This window comes from Apteryx rowi, unplaced genomic scaffold (assembly GCF_003343035.1).
Source record: "Apteryx rowi isolate R43461 unplaced genomic scaffold, aptRow1 scaffold_13, whole genome shotgun sequence".
Classification (NCBI taxonomy): Eukaryota; Metazoa; Chordata; class Aves; order Apterygiformes; family Apterygidae; genus Apteryx; species Apteryx rowi.
Window position 1 is genome coordinate 1,513,505 of NW_020447530.1, and position 24,526 is coordinate 1,538,030.

General features: G+C 41.0%; 1 protein-coding gene across 1 annotated transcript in view; it reads right to left on the bottom strand.

The window, feature by feature from the left end:
- Window positions 1-545: 545 nt before the first annotated feature.
- MIS18BP1 (MIS18 binding protein 1) overlaps window positions 546-24,526 on the bottom strand; it is a 24,735-nt gene continuing 754 nt past the window's right edge. Inside the window, exons 2-17 of the mRNA XM_026056065.1 lie at window positions 24,460-24,520; window positions 22,948-23,070; window positions 21,360-21,868; window positions 20,900-20,976; window positions 18,431-18,561; window positions 12,889-12,979; window positions 12,305-12,471; window positions 10,951-11,117; window positions 9,714-9,822; window positions 7,970-8,852; window positions 6,847-7,019; window positions 5,162-5,304; window positions 3,280-3,431; window positions 2,018-2,102; window positions 1,282-1,342; window positions 546-1,043 (exon numbers count right to left, since the gene is read on the bottom strand). Of these exons, the coding sequence (XP_025911850.1) occupies window positions 949-1,043; window positions 1,282-1,342; window positions 2,018-2,102; window positions 3,280-3,431; window positions 5,162-5,304; window positions 6,847-7,019; window positions 7,970-8,852; window positions 9,714-9,822; window positions 10,951-11,117; window positions 12,305-12,471; window positions 12,889-12,979; window positions 18,431-18,561; window positions 20,900-20,976; window positions 21,360-21,868; window positions 22,948-23,070; window positions 24,460-24,520 (3,027 nt within the window). The 3' untranslated portion in view covers window positions 546-948. The remainder of the gene's footprint in view (window positions 1,044-1,281; window positions 1,343-2,017; window positions 2,103-3,279; window positions 3,432-5,161; window positions 5,305-6,846; window positions 7,020-7,969; window positions 8,853-9,713; window positions 9,823-10,950; window positions 11,118-12,304; window positions 12,472-12,888; window positions 12,980-18,430; window positions 18,562-20,899; window positions 20,977-21,359; window positions 21,869-22,947; window positions 23,071-24,459; window positions 24,521-24,526) is intronic.

A 24,526-nucleotide genomic window follows, 5' to 3' on the forward strand; every position in this document is an offset into this window, starting at 1 on the left:
GAGCCCCTCCACGGCTTTCCCCAACCACAGCTGGGGCTGGAGCAGCCCTTCACCCAGGGGATTATTCCGACATTATCGTTCCCCAGTAACAAACCTGTGACCCCAAAGTCTGATTTGGCCTCGCAGCAGGAGGAAAGCGACAGCAGCTCCCACGGAAAGGTTTTCCTCTAAACCGAGGTTTCAGCTAACCTTACGCACTTGAAAGGTCAAAACTGCTTGGGTGACTTGGGGCCGGCGCTGCCCCGTCCCACAGAAAGACGACAAAGGAGTTTTTTCATATCCACAATTTAACCAATAAAATACATGCTCAAAACTTTCTTCTTTCATATTACTGCTCAGAGTATTTGACATAGCTTACAGTTGGTAGGAACTGTAATTTTAAAAAATATATGTTTACAAGGCAGTGCCTTAAAATTTTCAACTTCAGATATTTCTCTACATATTCATGAAACTGCTGTCAGATACTTAGTACCTTTTTATTACATTAAGGAAATGTAAAAGATTCAAATTAGTTCTCAATAAAGGAAAATAAAAGGCAAGTCCAATTAGTTACAAACTGTACTATTATACATTTATTGTACAGCAGTATTGCTAAAAGTTATTTTACCTTAAAATGAAACAATCATAACCTTTGCCAGTAATTGGTATACGGACACATTTTTCCCTTGCCCCTTTCCCCAGGAAATACTGAGCAGAGGAAAGGAGGAGCCTAGGAAAGAAACTGCCATTTCATACACATGAAAAATTACAAGCACCATCACTGACGGGGCAGTAAGACCAGATGCATTTTAACACCATAAAAACTCTGCAGACCGAGATTGCCAACGTGAACTAACGTAGATCATAAGAATACCAGGTCAGCGGGGTGGCTCAGGGCCTTCATTTTAACTTTGTTTTGYGAGAGGGGTTGTGTATCATCTGTTCAACTACTAAAATCCAGGAATTTGATTACGCAGAAAAATAGGAATCTTCCTCCTCTTCTTCTGATGACTCTGCTGCCGTGGGTACGAAGAGCTGCCCTACAACGGCGGCCTGCTGCGCTTCTGCAATAAGAAAAACAGTGGCGAGATCGTTAATGTATGTACGATGTGCCTCGAGTTAAGGGCCTGGAATTTAAAAAGCAGTTACAGCAATTCCAAAAAGCCAAGATGCTTAAGAGAAACCGAGACTGCTGAAAAAATCTCAGATGAAAGGTTGTGGACACCCACAGATCAATGGACGTACCAGTGATTTGAAAATAAGTGAGTAAGCAAGAAATGAAGACAGGAAACAAGCGCTTACTTTTATCAAACGTGAACTTGGTGGCTCTGCACGACGCTGGTGTAGCAGCTACAGCTGCAGCCTGAGGAGAAGGAAAGAAAGGCTACGCTCATACAGCTGGTACAGCAGCAACACAACACGAACGTCAAAACAACGCGGGGGGAGGAGGAAGGAACAGGCAAAGACCTGGTATCACAACAGCTTGAAGTTGTCCTGTTGCTATACTGCATTTTCACTGAACGTGTAAACTGTTTGACTACCATAAAATCTTTTACTAAACTAGAAGCACGGGCCATTTGTCTGTTTTCAGAACTCAGCTTTTCACAGAAAAACAACACTGCTGCTCATTTAAGAAATATAATAATGTTTTGGGGGGAAATAATACCTCAAAAACCAGGAGAATTACTAAATCCAGGATACTGAAGGAACAAATACATCAAGACATGGAATCATGGAGTATGTGGTGGAAGGTGAGGAGTCGCTCCCTATCCAACTGCACCGTTACTGTAACGGTAACTTCATGCGCCTGAGGATCAAATTCATTGTCTTTTTCAGGGGTTGTAACTGCTTTTATACTTAACCATATCAGTAAGTAGCTCCTGGCAGGAGGGGGGGTGGGGGGCAGGGGTGTGTGTGGCCCCTTTTCCTTCTCGAATACAGACACGTCTCTAATCCTGTGATTCCTTTGCCTGCTGTTCAGCGAAACTTTGCACTGCTACAGCRGGAACTAGCAAAAGATCAAGCAAAACAGCGTTACCGCTTTCTTCCTGACGTTGTCCCAGGCCCCTTTGCTGCCCTGTGTTTTCTTCTGCATCCTGAACACGTGCCTATCATAATCGTTCCTGTAAACACAAGCAAGTTCGCATTACCAGCGTGCCTTGTTTAGGGAAGCTGCTGGATAGAATTACAGCCGTTATTCACAGGGTTCTAATTCAGGAAGAAAATTAGCATGGTCATTAAGAACCATTGATGCTCAATTCACAAACGTAATAATAGTTTGGGGAAAATACCTCAACACAGAAGCGATCGATTAGAACACATGCTATAATTCTTAACGCAAGTATCAGAGAAAAAGCTTTGTCCTCACCAAAGTTGTTAATTCCTTGCACATTGGATAAACTGCCACTTATTTTTCACTAAAGAAGATTCAAGTTTGTTTCAATAAAGCCAGAAGCAACTGGGCTCAGCAGATTTAATATTCACAATGAGCAGAAAAACCTCTGCCAAGCCTGAAGCCCAAATCACCAGCCTCTCTGAGTGCAAAAGGACATGTAACTGAGAATCTTTTGGATGTTCATACTCAGTTTTGCACACTGTTGAATGGAAGAGCTTTCTCTAAACAAATGCTTAAGCGACCGCAGGATTTACGATGCATGCTCTAAGCCTGGAGGTAAACTAGCATCTCATTTCCAAAAGTGACTATACCTTCCTCAGAAAAAGACAAAAAACCTCAGGGAAAATGAGAAAGGAAAATGATGATAGCATATTTGTACTATTTCTAACTTGACCAGATTTCAGACACAAAAAGCAACTGAATTAAAATCTTCCAAACACTGAATTTTTATTTAAACACTTTAGAATTCACCCATTCTACTTCCTGTGTCACCACTCTAAATCAGAAAGAAAACATGGCACTGACTTTGCAACATCTTCACTCCTTTATAATCCAAATACTCCTTTATAATCCAAATAAACTACAGTCTGTACTTCTTAAGTTAAAGATTTAGCTCTCCTTTTCCCAGGTCACGATCTGAATCGGCAGGAGATCTGAAGTCTGTAAGTTAACCTTGCAAGCCCAGGAACTTTAATCCCGCTAGTCAGAAGAGGACAGGAACTGTAAAGTTTTTAAGCTAATAGCTGCCAGTAGAATGTATTTGAAAGAGGGAGAAATAGAACAACGCAAGAAGATAGGCAGGAAAAAATGGCTTCTTGCTGCAGTTTTACAAAAACCAGTTTGGTTCCTTTTGGAAGAAGGGCTAACGAGGAAGCTCGGAAGGACTGGCAGTGTGGAGTTCCTACCTGTTGATAGATCCCAGCATACCAGGGCTGATGTGCTCACACTGAGGGGTCTTCACCAGAGGGAAGACAGCGGAGGAAGGCGTCACTGGGTTGTTGTCCGTAAGCGCAAAGTCGTCCTCGTCATCCTCTTGGCTTCCCCGGAACGTTGGCAACTATAAAGCCACATCAGAACAGTCAATAACTCGTGCTTTTAGCAAAAATCTGCTCAAGAGGCTTCTGACAGTTCTGTCTCTGACAGCGGCAATAGCAAACACTCTTCATGATTTTGTGAACCTCACTTATATCCCTCTTCCCCAGCTTTCTCTTCTCCAAAGTGAGGAGTCCCCGACCTCTCCTCAACAGGCAGCTGCTCCATTCCCTCGATGACTTCAGTTGCCTTTTTTTGGACTCCACTATGCCCCCCTGGAGGGGCAGAGAGCAGAACTGCAGAGTACTCAGAAGGCAGGTACATGAGGACCTCACATGGCAGCCAAATGATGCCTCTGCCTTGTTCTTAATACTCTTCTTGTTGATGCCCAGCATTTTGCTGACCTTTTCTGGCTGCTACTACATGTTCAGAAAATAACTTCAGATTAAAATTACAGGCTCGGAGTTGACCATTACTAATCAGGAAGAGGATTTCAGAGTCACCCAGTGAACTTCTGGCCCTTTCATTTTGAGAAGATGTAGAAGAACTGGAAAGACTCGAAGAGGGAAAGCAACGTACATGATCAGAAGTACAGAATGACTTCTGCAAAAGAAACAGGACAGTGGGTCCTGGGAGAAAGGGGGGGCTGACTGGCATCAAGGGTTAGCGGATGGCAAGTTGAGATCAAAGAGAGGACRACGGTTCCTCACACAGCAGATAATGAAACCTGGAATCTGCCACAGGAGACTGCAGTTGCCAAAAGTCTACGTGGGCTCACGGAGGGGCTGGACTAGTTCATGAAACAGGAGGCTCCTCATCACTTCTAAGTGTACAGGTTCCCTCTGGAGGTATCTCCCTCACCATGTGCTACAGGAGGAGCCTAGTGTTTTGGCACAGATCAAGCTAGGCAAAATGAATTTGAACCCGGGGGCAGGGAGATGGCGAGTTCTTTCAGGTGACTGACTGCAATTGTATCCCAGCAAAAGAGGAGTCTCCCGGAGAATCCCTCTGCAAAACCAAGATGTCTTGGACACAGAYGCATTGATTCTTTGGTAGCCAATCTGCATGTATTGGTTATGGGGACTTTTCCGTAGCACACTGGAGTTTATAGAAAGCAATCACGTTACCACCGTTTAAATTAATTAGCACTTTTCAATGAGCCACTGTGTTACTCTCTTTCTGGCCGCATGCCAGAATAAGAAGCGCAGGCAGCCCTCGGCAAAGGCTTCTCAAGCCAACACCCAGGAGAGTCGGTGAATAAACARCGTGCAAGGTGCAGAGCGAGAGGGCAGCAGCACTCCCACAGAAACCTCCCCCTTCCCCCCGCCAACAGCAGGAGGCAACTGCGTTTAAATCTGAAACCTGTTAAGGCCTGCATAGGTAAGAGCATGACTTTAAAAAGCATCCGCAGCCTAAGTATCCAATAACCTCCCCCCCAAAACAGTGGTACCACTCTGCATCGTGAAGTTTCTCCTGCACTCGCAGAGACGGAAAGGACGCCCCTGCCACAGACTCCTTTCCACATATCCATCAAGCAGTAATACTTGTCTGCAGTAGTCACCTTCCACACATTCTCACTGCCAGCAATCAAAACTACTGCAAAAACTAATCAAGGAAACAAGCCTCTTTCCCCAAAAATCACAAGAAAAAARAAATTTATTGATGGAACCAAACCAGCAGACTTTTGTAATGCAGTGATTATATTAAAATAACAGTCAGAAAAGCCTGTGCATATATACACATTTTTCAGATTACCTTTACTCTTCTATTTTGAAAGGGTGTTGCAGAGAAAATATCATCATGGTTCTCCTTTGGCATATGGTCCAGGAAATCTCTCATCTGCTGCTTTCTTTTGAAGGTTCCCACTTTAGCAGTTACCATAACTGGTTCTTTCTTATCTACATTAATCAAAATGTATTAATTGTTCAAAGACACTAATTATGTAGCATGGATTTCAAACTAATCAATTATAATCAATGCTCGAGACACAAAATTCAGTCTCTCTCATCGGAGGAGGTTTCTTATAGCCCCTCTGAATTTCTAGATAAATTTATGCTTTCAGAAGAAAATTTCTGATTAAGATGTATTGCAGAAGCTTACTCCAGAGCCTTACAGAGCCATCGCAAATATTATACGTCAGCTATTTTATTAGCATTTTAACAGAATTACTGATGCATCTGGGTATCAAAGACAAAAGACATGAGATTTATCACCTGTGTCAAGAGGCACAAAGTGCAGTTCGCAAGCGGAGCTCTGCCGCACAGATACGGGCAGATTTAGCGCTCTTGACGCAAGGTTTGTGGAACGCTGATTTTAGACGTAAGCGTTCACAGCTCTGCGAAGGCTTTACCCTTCGCAACCTTAACCCACCTGCCTCACCTCAATCACGAGCTAGAAGGGAAGAAAGGACTTTGTTAACTTCTGTGCTACAAGTTCTGCAGCTTCTGTTACGCAGGATGGACGAGATGATCACAGTAGATTTCCCTGTCCTTAAAAGTCCAATAACTGGGTAACCTAGATCATCTCTTTTGGACAGAGAAAACTTTGATTTTAAAGTTTTCAATAAAAGGAGACTGAAGCAAAATTTTAACCGTTGGGAAAGATTACCAAAATTACCTTCAGCCATAATTGTAGAAGAGTTAAAGCTTCAACTTCCAAAGGCCGAGTGATGGCATATTTTTGTCAACTAGAAGAGTTGATTGTCATCAAATAGCTTTTCTCCTCTAAGCACTTACTGGCTGATAGTCACCGTAACCCTCTCTTTGTTAGTTAAGTGGATTGACTTGGCACACTTGCTATCCTTAAGGATGAATTTCTGACTTCAGAACTGGACAGAAAATAACAGTAACAGTCACATCCCTGCCAAATATGAAAGAACATAATCTCACTGTTCTTATTCCATATTGCGCTTGTGCATCCAAGCACCCCATCATCCTTTCTAGATGGATAGCACTGCAAGAAGTTAATTACCTACTAGGCCTCCAAGTATTCCTCAAGATAGCTCTTTTTCCTTAAGTGGTAAAGCCACTTCAAATCTTCCCGTAATGCCAAAAACTAGAAAATTCTAAACTCTCTTCTCTTCCAGCTACTGCTTTTCTCATTTATGACATCCTCCAAGCTCTGCAACACACCTTTGTACTACCGAAGGTAACTTCCTTCATTACAGGACTCCGATCCAAATGCTGTAAAGCATGGAATCTATTTATTTATTTTTAAATAGATATAATATGCATAAGCATAAATGTGTGTTTGTGTGTATATATATATATAATGTGTGTATATATATAATATATATACATATACACACACACAATCTCCATAGACACACACACACACATATATATTGTGTGTGTGTGTATACGTATATATACATATTTATACACACACACACAATTTAAAATTATTTAAAGACAAAAAAGATAGCCGGAACTGAGAGGTACCTTTCTTCTCTGGTTTCCCTGAAGCGGTCGTCTTTGCGGCGCATGTTTTGGAACCTTTTGCCTGTTGTTCCTCCACGTATTTCTGGTGGCATTCCTCAGCAGAGCGCGACCCCACGGCCATCGCCACCTCCACCCAGAAACCRTTCTTGTGTTTCGGAAAAGCAGCAACAGCCCTGCCAAGAGTACAACACCACAGTCGTCCTCATCCGGAAGAACCTGCGCAGTGCTGCCGAGTTAAAACCCCCGGGCGCRCACGGTCCTTCCTGGAAAGGACACTACACTGTGTGTAGAGACTCTTGTCTCTGGGGTGTTGTCCAGAGACTTTGCAGTGTGCAAAAATGTATATGAACAATTTATGCCAATGTCTCAGTTTCAAGAGAAATTTCTTCCTTATTTGCAGCAGTTACATATTTTTCACTGAGACATGAGCTCACGCCCTTTCGGGTTTCTAATCTAAAAGAAAAAAAACAAACACTGTAGTTTTATTAATGCCTCTATTAAATGCTGCCCAGAAGCTGGTTTAGGTAGTGCCACAGTACATTAATTAAACATTCTTGTGGTTAGTGGCACCTTTATGAAATTTGAACATCTTTTTATGTGTTTAATTTTTAAATACATAAACACATTTTCCCTAACATCTTGCTACATTACTACCTCTGACTTTTGCTGTCTAAATCATAAATATCAATACTTTTACTGTATTATTCATTTCTTCATGCTTTTTCAATTTTACTTATGGGAATGTCTATCACTTTCAGAAAAAAATATGTACGTGTTTTTGGAAAGCAGGTGGAAAAGTACTGATCCATGAATTTCTGGCTATTGGTTGTGTTCCTCTTCATGCTAACGAAGGTAGCTGGGGCTGGCGCGGACTCACATATCTGTTGTTATCTCACAAAATACTCAGTGTCCTTTATTTCACTATTTTTAAAAATTTGTTACCAATTTTTTAAAAGGGAATTAAAACAAAGTAAACCTTTAAAAATAATGTGAAAGAGAATGAATCTGAAAATCAAAAGCCTGAAAAATCCAAATTTGAAAGATAGTCTAGAAATTCAGGTGTATTATCCTTCCTGATGTCCAAAGGAAATTTTGCCCTGTAATGAAAAGGGTAACTACTTGCCTGTATAGCTTCTGTAACTCCTTTTCAGTCCAGTCATCTGTGGTCCTTGGAAAAAAATCTAGAGATTTCTGGACCTTTTCTCTCTCAGGTTCTCTTGATTTCGCTACTGAAGATTTGCCAGTATTAGCAACTGTACAGTTTGTTTTTTTGCCAGATACTTTGGATTTCTTTTCTTTTACTTGAAATCTCTCCTCACTTGTTTCAAGCTCGCTTTCAGATTCAAACACATACTTTGGAGGGTTGATTCTGCTCCTTGTCCTCATTGCCCTGCCAGGGAGGGAAGAGCTGCTGGAGCCAGTAGAAGGTGTTTTCTCTGCAATCGCATCCGAAGAGCCATCGTTACACTCAGGCACACGTAACCGTAACTGCACGCTGTGGGAGGCAGTGGAGTGTTTTACTGTCCTTTGTTCACTTCGCACCTTGTTTGCATCCTCCTGTGACCTTCCCGCGTCAGAGGAAGGTCTGAAATTGTGAGTCTCTCTCTGCAATAAAGGTTTAGTTATCCTTTTGACAGACAGTGGGATATCTTCACTGGATTCCCCTTCCTCATCTTCGCTTGGCGATTCTTCTGTTGAATTCTTGTCTTGGAAAAGTTGTTTAGCTGACCTTAAAGAGTACTTGCAAGACTGCTTATGCACAGCCAATTCTGCACTTTCTCCCCCTTTCTTTTCCTCTCTCATTCCTGTGGTTCTGCTATTATGTTTTTGGTTGCTTAGTCTTTCAGTATTTAAGGGAGTCAACTTAACAGAAACCTGTGCTTTGATTTTATTAACACTAGTTGCACTATCTCCTTCATCATCATCCGAAATATAGTGTCTGGCCCCTTTGTTTCCAGTGGACTTGGTCTCTTTTTTGGAGCTTGCTCTTTTTTCACTGTTCTTCCCTGGAAGAGATTACACCAGTATTATCAAATACAGTAACGTAAGTGGCTCTCGTGCTCTCAGGCAGCCGGCGAACACCCTGCTGTGGGCTGCAGCGCGTTCCCTGCCGACAGCCTGCTGCAGAACGAGGATTATCAAGGCTACACAAGGGAACATGAAAGTATTGAGCAGATACAAAATAAAATGGTAAACAGAAAATGTTGCAAAAATGCTACGACTTTGAGGTTGAATACAAATTCAGTTTAAACTGTTCTAACTTTATTTAGGGCTAACTTTCTAAAAGCTTTATTTGCTGTACACAGAGATTTCCTGCAGGGAACTTTAGAGTTCTGTTTTCTATTTGGACTGATCTTAGGGTGCTACTGTTTCCCAAGTTTTATTTTTAATGGAGGTTCTACAACTCTGTTAACACACTTTTTGCCCATAGAGGCATTTCAATTCTTTCAGTTCATCCAGCTTGAAAAGTGAAGCCACACCGATAGCCAGACTGGTCAACTGCACTTTTCGTCAGGCTCTCTTAAGTCACATGTAACAACTTTGTTTAGAGATCCAAAGTACAGGAGTAGAAACTTCCAAAAAAGCACAATCTTTTCACTTCAGTTTCTCGAAAGAAAATCTGCTTATTCCTATTATGTAAATAAAGAAGGGATTTACAAACATAATTTATATTCTGGGCTGTAAAACTAAGCATTAATACTAGTCTAATAATTATTTAGGGAGGGGGGGGAAATCAGCTGACCATTAAAGATTTACTTAATTTTTTTTTTTTTTAACATTAACAGGACATCACCATACTACACCAGCAACAAATTCATAATCACATCAAATGCAGTCAGTAACTTGTAAAATTACAAGTTTTTTACCTTTATTTTGGCTTTTTGTTTTTTCTTCCCCTGTCTTCACTGATTCCTTTCTGTTGTTCTTCTGAAGGAAGGAACTGGTTTTTCTTTTGGATTGTTCATTACCATACATCTTCAAAATAAAACAATTAATCTAAACTTCTACTAGAGATCACATATCAAGCCTACTGATGCCAGCTCTGAAAAAGCCAAATGTTTACAGGATGGACAGATTTAAAAGTCACCTACACAGCCCAATATCTACTATTTGATAAACATTGATGCTTATACACATGCACGCGACCAAAGCAAGTTAGCCAGATTCCCTTTAAATTTATATACTCTRAAAAGCAGGTTAAAATCTCAAGGCTTAGACCTGCGAGATGGTGGTAAACCAGACATAAATCTTCACCGATCGCAAGTGTTAGCCCACTCCCCGTTCCGAAAGGCCAAGCAATCGTAACGAAAAGACAACAGCCCCACGCACAACCACTACAAACGATGCTGCTTTCCTTCACTCGTTATCAGAGTGTTATCAGACTTGCTTAAAGTGTCATAATAAATCAGGAAGGGCAATCAAAGCTGSAGTGATCTACACAAATCAGATCGCAGATGGTTTTTAGAAACGAGGAAATGCTTGGTCCTAATGAACGTGGAGACGTACGCAGAAAGGGCAGAAGCGAGAACGGTACAGGTTAACAAGGAAACCCACCCGCCGCACTGACATCCCCTGTGCGACTAAACGTGACAGTAGGAATCAGCATTCCAAGCTCACAGAGAAATTTTACTTAGTTACCTCTGTACCTATGTGCAACTTCTTGTTTGATATACTTATCTTTCCAAAACCCTCATTTTCCAACGAGCAATTTCCTGTTAACCCCACCTCACAGACAACAACTGATAATATAAAGATTGAGGCTCTATATTTTTGGTTTATTTTTATTTTTTTTATGTTTTAAAGAGTTCCCGCATCTTTAGGCACTTATAAGAACTGGACTGTTTCAGTCAGTTATATATGTACCCAAGTTTATTCAAGATATTTATGGCAAAACAGAGACTTGAACTTAAGAGCTCTAATTTACTAGGCCGTCCCAGGCCTCGAGTAACTGTCTTTGGAATTAGTCCAGGAAACATAAAAGTTTTCATTGAAGAGATCAAGGCCTTTTAGATCCAGAGCATGTTTTTTTTTTTTTTTTTTTTAAATAGGCACCTCAAGAAACAAATTGAAACCACTAGGTAACAACGCACAAAGGAATCTTACCAYGCTCAAATAATCTATTCCACCTTCTTCTATAGTAACATTTAGTTTCTGATCAACAAACTCACGTTGTCCGCACCAGAAATTTAATGGTGGTTTAACAAGACGACCACTACGAGTGTAAATTCTGTTTTGGTCATCTGATACAGAACTGTGCTTTGGTGTTGTATCTAGAGGGGGAAAAAAAAAGGAAAAAAAAAAGCAACAAGAAATATAATTTTGCCCCAAATATTGTACTGAAAATTCATCTTTACAGACTTCCCAAGCCTAGGAATAATACTGTGTATAAACCAAGTTCATTTGCACTGACTGCATGGAAATAGAGAACTTACCACAAATTAATAATGTTCTTTTAAAAGTGTTCAGGTTAGAAATATGCATAGCTTAATATGACTGAAGTAATAATTTTGACAGCAATAAAGTTTATACTTCATGAAGCTTCAATTTTTACATGGTTTAGAAAGTTATGAATAATCTAAAAATCATACAGGAAAGCAAAATGATATGAAAAGTTATCACACTGAACAAATCCTCACGGTAACGAGAGAAAAACAGCTTTTTTTAGTATTATCAAGAAAATCTGATTAGAGTATTAACAGCTAATCTGATGAAATCTGACTGAAGCCCTGTTGGAGCTTCAAGATATGATGACAAGATATTAAAACAAAGTCAAAGTTAAAAACAATTAGCGTCCTTAAAGAAAACCAGGCTTGCGCTACAAGGCAAGGAAAAGGCATGTTGATCATTAGGTTATGGCTTTACAACCACTTCCTTTGGAAATAAAGCCAATTTAAGGAATTTCTCATAACCCGTTTTGCTCATCCCCAGTGCTCACTATCACTTGCTATTCCTCAACTGTGGCAGAAAAACCGAGAAGCCATAAAATAGACCAGCTCAAGGAACTAATCAGTGTTAAAACTAAGCCTGCCAAAAAAGGGGCAGCATGGGAGAGGACTCCCAAGGATGGAGCCCTTAAGCCAAGTCTGCTGTCAGAATAAACGCCTTTGAAGTCCTGGCCTTTCCACTGCAATGGACCAAACCAGACTCCTGCCTCTTTCCCAGGTTTATTCCTCAGAAGAGCCACAAAACTGTTTTTGCAGATACTGTACGTCAGCAAACCAGAAAATAACTAAGTAGCGGTCAGTGCTCTTGATTATTGCAGTCTAAGTGAACATCTTAGCAAAACCAACCAAACTAAARAACCTAGCACTATTAGTTTGTTCTCTCTTCCATACAGCCTAATTAATAAGATAGGAACAAAATAGGTGACTGATATTACATATCTTTTGCTAGGGAAAACAGCTCTCAAGAAAACCTCTGATTTTTATTTTCAGAGAAAAGAAGTATAAATACCCACAACTGGTTTTATCATTCTTTGGTAATACTTCGTAAGTTGTGTTTCTAGTTTCAGATTTCTTTTGGGCTCCTGCTGAATCTTCTGAATTTTTCAACACATTCGTATCCAGTGAGTCATTTTCGATCTCTTCGTTTTCATCCTCATCATTATTTTGCTTACGTTCTTTCCTAATGATTTGAAATTAAAATATATATATATATATAGTAAACATCTCAAGCAATCTTCTTTTAACATGTCAGCTCATGAAAATCTGAAGTCTTGTCCTCATCCCAGCAAAAGCACAATTGCACAGTGCAGCTGTATTCACACAGACACAGCGCAAAGCACCAAACCAGCGAAGCCTTAAACTCTTCTGCTTGCCCTGAGACTACAGAACTAGGTGATGCAAAAACAAGTCAGTATAACGAGGACTGGTAAAAGTGTATCCTTCCAAACTGGTGACCAGGATTTGCCTAAAACATAGTTCTCATACATGCATCTGTAACCTTTATGCCCTTCTAGTTTCATATACTTAAGAAGCAGAGTATCATTTAATTAATGCTAAGGAGAGCTTCACAATGAAACAGAATCTCAAAAGAAATTACCGTCGTATTTTCTCAAGTAAATCCTCAACATATTCCTTCCACTTTTTGGAAAAGCCATACATAAATCTTTTGATGAAGCGATATGGCAATCCTGTTTGAAATAAAAAAGTAGCGTTAACAATAGCCAGGCAATACTTGTATTCAAAAAAGGGTGGAAATAATATAAAGTAAAATCATAACTTTGTAGATACCTCAGAAACTCATTACATCTTTAAACACAGGAGAGAAAAAGGTTTCTCCAGTTTAAGAGACTAGCAAACTTAACAGAAAAGTGAACAAAGGAGTCATTAAAAACACTCTCTCTGTTTGGAGACAGCATTCTACTTTCCTAGGAACCGAGAGCACAATTTTCGCCAGTGCATTTGGCTGGACTACTGGGTGGCTTTCCCACACAACGAAGAGAAGGCTGTGGAGCGCTAGAAGACACTCGAGAACCTGAGGTTTTAGGGCTAAGGTTAGGTCTGAGCTGTTTAGGACTTGTCACATCAAGAAAACTCCACCAGGAAGAAAATATTATTTTGCTTCGATTCAGAAGCTGCTCGATCCAGAGGGCACAGACGGCTCGTGAGACTTAGCCAAGTAACAACTGCAGCAGTATCAGGCGCAGTCAAAGCATTTGGCAACAATATTGTAAACGTGCAAGTTCTTCAAGTAGCACAGAGACAGCAGAATGACTCTAATTTTGTCCCTGAAACTGGAAAACCACCCTAAAAAATCTTGATGCAAAGGTATACCATAATACTCTGCTGCAAGAGAGAAGGGAGAAAAGCACCACGAGTGCCAGCCTTTCTGACCAAGATATTTGGCATTTAACACTCCCGTTGATATTAGGGTAACACGTAACATTCTCACGGAGAGGAGCCAACGCGTATGGGTGCGCGACCACAACACTGCACCACTGCTTGCTCAGAACGTCTAACGAACGAGCCTCTGACCCTCAGACCACCAGAGCCACGGACTACCACAAGAGGGGTCTGCCACACATGATTAAAAAATAAGGTTAAGATAGCAGTCTAGGTATGTGAAATTGTAGGAAGTGATATATTTATTGGAAAGCGTTAAAGAAGTACATGAGTCAAAATCACAACCATAACCTTTTAATCCTGGGAGCAGAAAGGCCGTTAACGTCAGCCTACGCCAAAGAGGTCCAATAACTGAGGTCCTCTAGGAGGATGGGTAAGGAGAAGGGCACTCTTCTGCTAGTCTATGAGGTGCACAACCAAAAGGTCCATCTAGCCACCATCAGAGAAAGAATACTAACAGCAGAGACCAAAGAATATTGAACTAAGACAGGGATCCACGGATACTTTCCCCAAGCAGTCTCCCAGCCTCCAACGGTGGAATCAATACTGATTTCTATGCATTTAATAACCCAGAAGGAATTGGTCTTCTAGGAAATCGTCCAGTTTCCAACTGAACTCATGTAAAATTTTAACATGCACAAGATCCCGTGCAAAGATTTCCACAAATTAAGTGCACATGGCATGAAAAACTTCCCTTTTGTTAATTTTTTCATTTTCCCTCTACTAGGTTTGTTTGATTTTTTTTTTATTGCTATTGGAAGAGATAGTGCACAACTGATCTTTATTCACAATCCCCATTCCCTTTGGGATTTTATAGACCTTTTACCACACCTCCTCCCCAGTTTTCGGTTCTGCAGGCTGAAAGGTCTTTGCATACTTTATCCTTGTCCTACAAAAGCCTTTTCTTAACTTTAAACACACCATCCTTCTCTGAGCATATCCAACTTCTACATCCTTTTGAGAACAGGGTCTCTTTTTGTTGAGAGCGGGGGGGGGGGGCGGGGGGGGGGAAGGCAGGAGAGAGAGGAAGGGAGACAGGATAGCACCCGATATTCAAGATGTTTTGTACCACAGGTTTTATAGTCAAGAGCAGGTTTTGGTTTTGTTCCTTTCATATTCATTCCCAATATTCAGATTTGTTTTGACTGCTACTGAGCATTGAGCTGATATTTCAATGGAAACATCCATCAAAACCCCCAAATCTTGTTCCTCAGGTTTTACAGTGAATCAAGAATCTCACCATCTTATATGTAATAGTAGGCTTTCCCCTATATGCATCACTTTACATTTATTTAGGCTGAATTTCATCTGCCATTTTAATGCCCACTCCGAAGGTCTTATGAGGTGCTTTGCGGCCATCCTTCACCCTTATCGCCCGGAATAACTTAGCAACATTAGGCACAAGTTGCTGCCTCCCTGCTCATGCTACTTTCTATATGGTTTGTAAATCTGCTGAATAGCCCACATCATTATGGGATTCCACTAGTAACCTCTCAACGCTTGAAAAACAGATTTTTTTTTTTTATTCCCATTGTTTTCTATTTTTATTTAAATCCATGGAAACTCCTCATTCTTACCACACAACTACTTTGTTTCCTTAGGAATTTTCCCAAAAGCCTTTCTAGAAGCCCAAAGACCAGTGGCCCTTTCAAAGAAGTCTTACAGGTTTGTGAGGCTTTACTTCCCTCTATAGTAGCGCTGCAGATGCCTTCCTCCATTCCTCAGTATCTATACATTCACTAATACCATACATTATTACAGTTTCTATTGGTTTGCCTCATAAGAGCACCAAACTCCACATTCCTTAATTTCAAGTAAGTTGGGAAACATTCTCTTTTTTAAAAGGCTTTGCATCAGCCACCTTTCAGGCCATAGGTATCGAAACATTTTTTAGTGAGAGGTTACACGCTAGTTATTTCATCCTTCAGTTCCTTTAAAATGCCCTAGGAATACCACTTCCTTCTCGAATGCAGGTACTGTTCATTCTCTAGTGGATTGGATAAAATACTCTGCTATGATCAGAAGGGGCTCGGGGCAAAGCGTAGCAAGTGCCGTCACACAGATGCAGRTCGGAATGGAGCAAGCACCGCCACGAGTTTCGTGCAACACCTTCCTAAGGCGAGGCAGGAGGATGTCGAGCAAAGAAAGCACCTGTGCAGCAACAACACCTGTGCAGTTAAGCAGAATCTTTCRGGTGCAGAGCCTCTACTGTCCCTTCACAGACAGGCTTGGTAGCATTCTTGGAGTCCCAGACTGCCAAAACCCACTTTTTATGAGGAAGCCGAAGCAGGGAAGTACCTAGCCAGTGCTCTTACTGCAACACATTTCATTAAGTGTATCAGTGCTTTGAAGTGTAACTGGCAGCAGCAGTACACACCAGWCAAATATTTTTCATGGGCAAGTAGTTCTGTAGCTTTGTCCACAAACTGACGGTGCCGCTGCTGACAGTCCAGCTGTTCCCAACTGCCAGCTCCACTGCTTTGGGGAAATGCTCAAGTTAGATTTTAATGTGGCATTTCTTCTCCTCTCTACCTACGCTGGCTTTCTTCACTTAGCTTCTCTTTTGACTTCATATACCAACATTGAATCTGTTCAGGGTATTTCCAGTTCCARGGAAGCCATTAGCTAGAATAAAGCAGTCTAGTCCTCTTCCTGCGTGCTCTAGAAGTAATTTACAGAACAGGTTACAAAGACTTCCATCATCACAGCACTTGGGGGTAAGCGTTAGCTTACATGAAACTTTCCTGTCAGTCGTTCTTGAGAAGGATGATCCCTTAGGGCAACTTCTGTCTAGAAGCCTAGACTGACTGCTAGAGAGAATGACAYGCGAGCTGCTTTGCCCAGCTCTGTAATGTTTTCCGCACTGACCTTATGATAGGGTTGGGAGGGGAGGAGGAAGCTGGGAGTGAAGGATGCAATGGCAGAAGTGCTTAGCCTGTAGATCAGAGGAACTGACCCAGCACAGTCCATTAGCTCTTAGATTTGGGAAGACTCTGTAGTACTTGAACCACTCTGCTCAGAACAGAAGTCCTGATGTCACTTTTCCTTCTCAGAACATTAACATAAAAACCAGTACAGGTATTTATTTAGCAGAGTAACTAATCAAAAATTCAAAGCAGAACAGCCAAGTCAGGTGTTTAATCAAAATTCATCCTAGTACTACAAGCGATAAGAGAAAATTAAACAAGGCTACAGCTGCATCCTGAGAGAGCAAGGAGTGCATATATGCCCCATACAGGCTATTAAAGAGGACGGCAATCATGCACACACAGCATGCTTGTACCAAAGKAAGCGGCCGTTTCACCTACGCTACAGATGATCTTCACATTCCTAGAGTCGCTCATGACTGCTAACATAGCAGCTCTTTTCACATACTAGTGAACTATGACAGAGGATTTGTGTGAAGCACGAAACACAGCTACAACTCTGCAGGCAGGAAACAAGTGCAGTAAGTGCCAGCAGGAGAGTACAGCCGCCTTCTGAAGCAACTGCAGTATCGGGCACCACCGTATTCATACAGCTTGCTCAGTCCAAGCTGCCTCACTGACGATATAGATACTGTTTCTCCGGCATTCTCCAGCAAACACACTTATCTGGATCCCACCACATTTGCCAAGTTCACAGAAAGCACACCACATGTTTTTAGGGCCAGGATCACTGGGTCTGCTGTTCACTCAGTGTGGCCTGATTAACAGACCAGTAAGTTTCAGCCATTTCATCTATTAAGAAAGTTATATTTTGGTCAAAAACATCTTCCAAGGGGGAGAAAAAAAGAAGATGCTACCTATTGATTTTAAATCATCAGGAAATGGCAAACCCACTTGTGTTGATTTGTTCCCCCAAACCTGACATTCTGTTGAGTGTTCACTGTATTTCTCATTTGGGTTTAGCTACTGGCCAGTACGCACCACATTCATCCCAGTCCAACCATTCCTTCAGCCCTCAGTCTTCTCCCTCATGAAGGTGCATAACCAGAGTGATGCACACATTAAAATCACCATCAGTCTAGAAACCAGCTGCAAATTTTATGGAGGGTAAGAGGAAATTCTTTCTGAAAATTTGGTTAAAATTAATTCACAGTTCATGTGAAAACAGAAAATGAGAAGTTATGTGTAATACTTATTTTCCATTAAAATTCCATATGCTTCAAAACAATCTGAAGCAGGAAGTTCTGCAGAATTTGGTACAACATACCACTTATTTCTACTGACCCTAAAGATGGTTCAATTTACTAAATAATAAAGCATCGTCTCCATAACAAGTCTGTCTTCAAATTGAAATTCCATTCAGTTTTGTTGAGCTAGTGGTTAACCACTGAACAGTAAGCTACAAAGAGAATATGATCACTACTGTATTTTCAGCGATATACAATCCTTATTTAAAGGTCTAAGTGTTATTTAAATGTGTTAACACCAGAACACTGTCCAAAAATTACATATRGGCAATCTTGACAAAAAGAAACAGTTTCTTTAAAAGAATGTACCCATTTGCCATCTTCAAGCACCAAAAGGTTCTCTCTGTACCCACGCCATCCTAGAAAAGCCAGCAACAATTAATATTAGATAGTATTTAAAAATCTGATGCCGGGGTCGGTTTTCAGTATGTGCTGCATATCCACTTAGTCCAATCGGCAGGATATTACGAACCATTCACTTGAATGGTATGTGCGACTTTTCAGAAAACCATCACAACTCTAAAACCCTTCTCAGGTCGCTACGTAACATTAAGAAGTGTCTTACCTTCTTTTCTCATTGAAGCAGAATCTATCTTTCCTTGTAGTAAGTAGATACTGCCAGATGATGTTTTAACTTGGTTGTGTGCTATACGTTCTACAATTGCATTACTGTGCCAAGGCAGATCTTTCATATCTCTAAGAAAAGACAGATAACATGAAAAGAAATAAAACACTGTTTTCATAAAAGAAGGAAGAATTTACAAGAATATTAAAACTCCATATTGGACCGGCAATGTTCCATAGTCTATGAGTGATATAAGCAAGGGAATGAAGCATAAAGCCTCAAAAGCACTACAGAATGATGCCCCGCTTCAGCATTCATTGAAGCAAACAGAAATCGTTCCCCTTCCTGGAATGGGTGTTAGGCAAGATGAACATAATTGGAAAGAATTAATGCAGAAAAGAAATAATTCTCCCAAATATATAACTGTTTTAACTCTGAAAAAATACGCACATTCAGTAAGAATGACTTTCCAGTGCATAAAAGGCTAGAGGGTTGGGGGGCAACTAAGTACCAGTGAGGTACAGAAGCTGGAATGTGAGAGTTCCTCTAMATCAGCCATACTGACTGGATGTACTAGATTTTGTCTCATCTTGGACAACAAATATTCTGGGTTTATCTAGTACTTGGATAGGAGACAAAATGAACATCTCAACTACCGCAAGTGTTTGTCACAGAACATTAGTTTTAACATCAGACTACAGAAACGAAATGAAGGACTGCATTCAGCTCACCAGTGCAATGATGCTACTATCCAAGTTACAAAAGTACCATCATACAGCTCAAATATATATTCTCCCCAGGAATGTTATATTTATTTCTGATCCTCCTATTTAAAGACAAGAAGAACTGAAGGAGGAGTCTCCATACAAGCAAAAAATTAGAATTGTTAAAAAAAATGATTGAGAGACTTCTCCATGAGAAGAAAAAAGAAAAGGATCCAAATATTAAAGTATAAAACAGAGAATCCAGACAGATTTTTTAAAAACATAATTTTACAACAGCTTAAGCTACAGAACAATATTAAAGACTGAAACTTTTCACAAAATATTAACAGAAGTCCATTCAGAGAGTCTAGAAAGCAGATCATATATACTACATGTAAGTAGCATATACCAGATATGCAGCATCAAAAATGAAAACAGAACATGTTGCTAGTAGGAAAGGGAAGATAACAGCTGTTTTCAAAGAGCCATGAATCAAATGGCAATTCCTACTACAAATCCTGCTACAGGATAGGTAGCCTCTTGAAATCTCTCAGTAAGAGTACTGAATTACTTCCTTTTACAGTACTACTGCTGTGGAGTGAGGTTCTGGGTTACCTTTTCAGCAGATAAGCAACTATCTGTAACAGCAGGAAGAGAGCAGAATACGCTTCTCCTAGGCTATATTTTCACAGTATCTTCAAGCAACCTTAGTGCAAGCTGTTGCCAGAAGGGACAGTCCCATCCACAGCTACCACGTTCCCATCCTCTCCTTTGTTTTGACACTTGTATTCAAATATCTATAGGATCAGGAAAACAATCTGACCGAAAACATAACCAGAAAGAAATAGTCAGTTTTCAGCTGGATCAGCCACTGCCACGGCTCACCAGGAGGCTGTAGGAGTTCTAGTGCCAGCACAAACGATGTGGCAAGAACACATGGCCGATGGTGGTCTGCCATCTGTCCAGATCGACTAAAGCAACTGCGAAACTCCAGCCCGAGACTTTTTGTGAAAGGAAGGAGCAGAAGCTGATGCGAACCCTAGTCAGCAACAGTTTGGGGGAGCTACTAGAAAGACACATTTGTCTTTGCTCCTCTTAAGCTCTTTGCTCCGAGGATCTCAGGACTGGACCTCGAAATAATTATTTAACTGGTAATTCCCTGCATGTACACACTCAGCCTCTTGCACAGGTGAAGGAATTCACCTCTTCTTAAATAAATAAGTTTAAACTATAACATCACTTTATATTTACAAAAGACTAAGTCCCATGAAGGTGCAGCTCCATGGCCACCTAAGGCTATTTAAACCAGAACTACCATGGTTCCTTCTCCCCCAACCCCACTCCTCAGCCTCCAACTGTTCAGTTCCTCACCCCGCTTTGCACCAGCTCTGCCAGTCTGCAGACCCCGAAGCAAATCGGTTCAGCTTGCCAAGTCAGCAGATAGACAGCTTAGTTTTAAAAAATAAAATAAAATTGTAAGAGCTGTCAGTGCTGACACAAGGGCTAGGAGGCGAACAAATGGCCACGTTCCCCGGGGCTAGGGGAAGAAAGCAGCAGAACTGTGACACCACTAACTTGGATAATCCTATGGTTTTGTGGAATCACTTCCAATAGTTACCAAGGTATTTCAGTAAACACAAGTCTCAAAACCACAGATATTCAATGAGATGAAGATGCTAAACTTTTCAGAATCTGAGCTATAAAAGCTATAAAGACAACCAACATGTTTTACATTGCATTTAAATCTCAAATAATTTTTTCTTACTTTCGTTTTCCTTCAACACATACTGCAGCGTTACCACTGATCACCTTAATTCTCCAACTGGTTAGGCAGATTTTTTTCTGTGATAAAAAGAAATTAAAGACGTATCATTTTTTAAAAATTAGATTAAGCTACCACCACAGCATTATCAAAACAGAAATTAAAAATTCTTGTATATCTTGAAAGAGTTTTCAGGCACAACCCTCCAGACCAGAGAAATTAAAAATTACCATTAAACACATTTATGGAGAAGCATAATCAAACCGGAAGCTAATGCRCAAGTGAAGTCATGAATGTAAATTATAAAAAATGCTTTCAGTAATTTAATGTTGACTTCTAGCAAGTCAAAAAACAACAACAACAAAAGAAAAACAAACAAACAAAAAATCACAACTGTGAGCTACAAGCAGCCCACAGGAAGTTTTAGCATCTCTAATGCCCCCAGAGTATTAAGTTCTCCCACCTCTTTGTTCCCCTTGCCAGCCGTTGTATCTGTATGAGGTTTATCCAGAGAGACCTTAGAGCCTTCTTTTGGTTTTTGCCTCCTTGGTATGTGGACTTTAGGAGAAGAGAGCATAATACTACATAAGCACTGTGAGGGTTTTTGGGAATTAGTCTCCAGTATCTTTTCTACTCCACGAGCAGCTGGTTGATTACTTGGCCGCAATTGTCTTCTTTCTTGATGAAAGTCAGTACATTTTGTTTCTCCACGTCCACACCTTTCTTCTAAGGGATCCCCACTTTCAGAAGGGGGAGAATTTCCATTCACAGTATTAGTCACTGTATTTTGAGACAATTCATCATCAGCATCAATTGGTTCCAAGAGCAAATCATCCTGATTGTCCTTATCAGTGGCCACATATTCTGTATTAGCATTATTGARCTGCTCTGTAAAAGCAGATTTGACGAATGGCTTTTCTGCAGCTTTGGAAGGAGGAACATTTTCCTTGACTGAGTTTGAAAAYGTTGGATCTGCACATAAAAAAAAAATACACAAAAAAACACAGAGCAATTAGAAGATATTGGAGGAATAGTAAAAATATATTCATAAATTTTAATTCTATTTTAATATGAATAAACTGCTATTGATTAACATAACAATTCAAAAAAGAATGCCTATTTCAATTGTTAACAGTAACAGCAAGCCATTTCTCTGGATTTGTTTGGAATAGCTTTTCCCCATCATGAGTGTAATATTTCTGCTGTTGAAGACTATTTTAACCATCCCCTTTTCCCCAAAAACTAAGCTAATGCACACCATCCCTATTAATATTACAGCTTTGCCATTCTTCCCACCCTTTTTTAAAATGAATCTTCTCTGAAGAGCAAAAAGCAGACTGTTTTCACAAAAAATTCCATAAGTCTAGAATAATTCCTTTTTCCCAAATGTCAATATTCCACTTCTAATCATGTTGATGCTATACTGGGAACCCCAAGTGTCTTTTTTTTTTTTTTTTAAGTTTTCAGCTCATTTAAGTTCAGTTTTAAAGTTGAAAAACACTAAGATTTTGGCATGCATCTTTTTCTCTTCATTTGCCTATTACCAGCAGAATTATAGGAGGACAGAAGTGTACACAGGGTTATTATCAAGGGGAAAACAAGCAAACAAAGAAATATAAGGGAATTTGTCATGGAACCAAACCTTTTCACTCTATGTATTAAAAACTAGGGGAAAAAAAGAACCAGCAATAAGAGGTTTAGGATTTTTCCACATAACTTCCCACCCAAATGCCACAATGTTACATTTAGTCRCGACAGAGCTCTTGACCACAAGACCACCCAGAGTTAAATGGCTTTGTCAGAGGACACAGTGCAGTGAAAAGGACTAATGGCTTCAYGGTCAGCAGCCAGTAGCCTTGAACCACAGTTTAAATGTCTAATGCCATCTCCAGGTCCCAAAAGACAGACTTGCAGGTCTCTTGCTCCAATTTCGACTGTGTGCAGACTACAATGGAAGAGGAAGGACGACACACTGCCAAAGCACATAAGCCAAACAGAAACCCTCATCCCAAGGAAGTTTTGGAAGTGTTCTGAAGAGCAATATCAACTACCTTTCTGCTGCTGCAATTTCTGTTTCACACGCAAGAAGAACTTCTGAGGAGATTCCAGTACAAGAGGGTCTACTGCTAACAATTTCACGGCGGTGTTTTGAGGAATCTGGGTGCAAGGCAATTCTGRAAAATATAGAAATCCTTTGAATCCTTTGAAGACCTTTCCCTTTTCACTGCAAATTAGGTGTTATCTTGCATTAGTTGCCCATGAAAAATACACCCTCCGAATCATACCCATATACACATGCCATGGTTGTAACCCAACCCAGAGGGGTCTCAAGGTATATACAAARGGATATTTCTCAGGATTAAGGTGTAACACCTAAGACAATACTAAACCCTCAGCAGAACTAAAAATCCAGTCAAAAAGTTATCAATTTGAGGTACARCGATGCAGGCAAAAGTGTGCCTATTGAAATCCAGTGTCAGAAAGGAAAGAAAAGTTTAGGAACTTTTGCTTATTGTGAAAATAACAGCTTAATCTTGTTTTTAATCACATGCAGTAGGGATAATAAAAGTAATAAGGGGTTCAAGTTGCAGCAAGGAGATTTAGGAAGACTTTTTAATATCTAATCATAAAACCAGGGCAATGCAATCTCCACACTAGCATGTTCTTTTGAGAGCAGACCGGATAAATCCCCAGCGAGAACAGCTAACTTACAGCTGACCCTGCAACCGGCCAGATAAAACAGAGCACTCGGCTTACTTTTCTGCAATTACGCCTTAAAATGAACGCTGACAAACCAGCTAGCTCTCACCCACCCACCCGCACCTGGATAAGAGGTTCATAAGGAGGTTCATAAGTATTGCACTTCAGAAAAGCCTTCCATCCAGAATTACGGACAAAGGTTCACAACTGTTTGGGATAAAACGACCAATATCTCCTCGGGTCTCCCATTCTGGATGGTTACAGCATGATGGTTACACCGGAGGACACCTTCCCTCTGCAAAATATCCTTAATTCCTTTACAGCTCCGGTGGGAGGCAGAAGGAGGCCTCTCCCACCGGCCTACAGCTGCAAAATGTACACTTCTCGGGAAGGGGCGCAGCGCTTGCGAGTTCCCGTTACCCCGAGCAGTCAGAATCRGAAAATACATTGAAAAAAAAGCTGTGAGAACAGGGAGCCAAGCAGACTTCCCGAGAAGGATTTCAAAGCCAGGACAATCCTCCCGCCAACCTTCCCCCTTTCGCTACTGGCTGTAGGAAGTAACTCGCGTCAGCTTTTGCTTTACTTCTGAAGTGCGATTCTCCGCTCTGCCAGCTGCCGCGAAGCGTCGATCCCATCCGCACAGAGAGAAAAGCTAAAGCCAGAGCGAGTAGGAAAAGGGAAAAACACCAGGGGAGAGGTTCCTCTAAAAAGCGGGGGAGGGGGGTGTGTGTCAGAGTATGGTACAAACATGTTTTAGCGCAGAAAGCCACCACCCGGACACGCTCCCGGACGCGGGGGAGCCCGCACCCGCGCGGACACCGAGTTACTCGCACACAAGCTCCCCGCGGCGCGGCGGCACCCACCTCTCTGCGGCCACCTCACGCGGTCGCGGCGGGCGGGCCGCGGCAGGACCTTGGCGGGGCGCTCGGC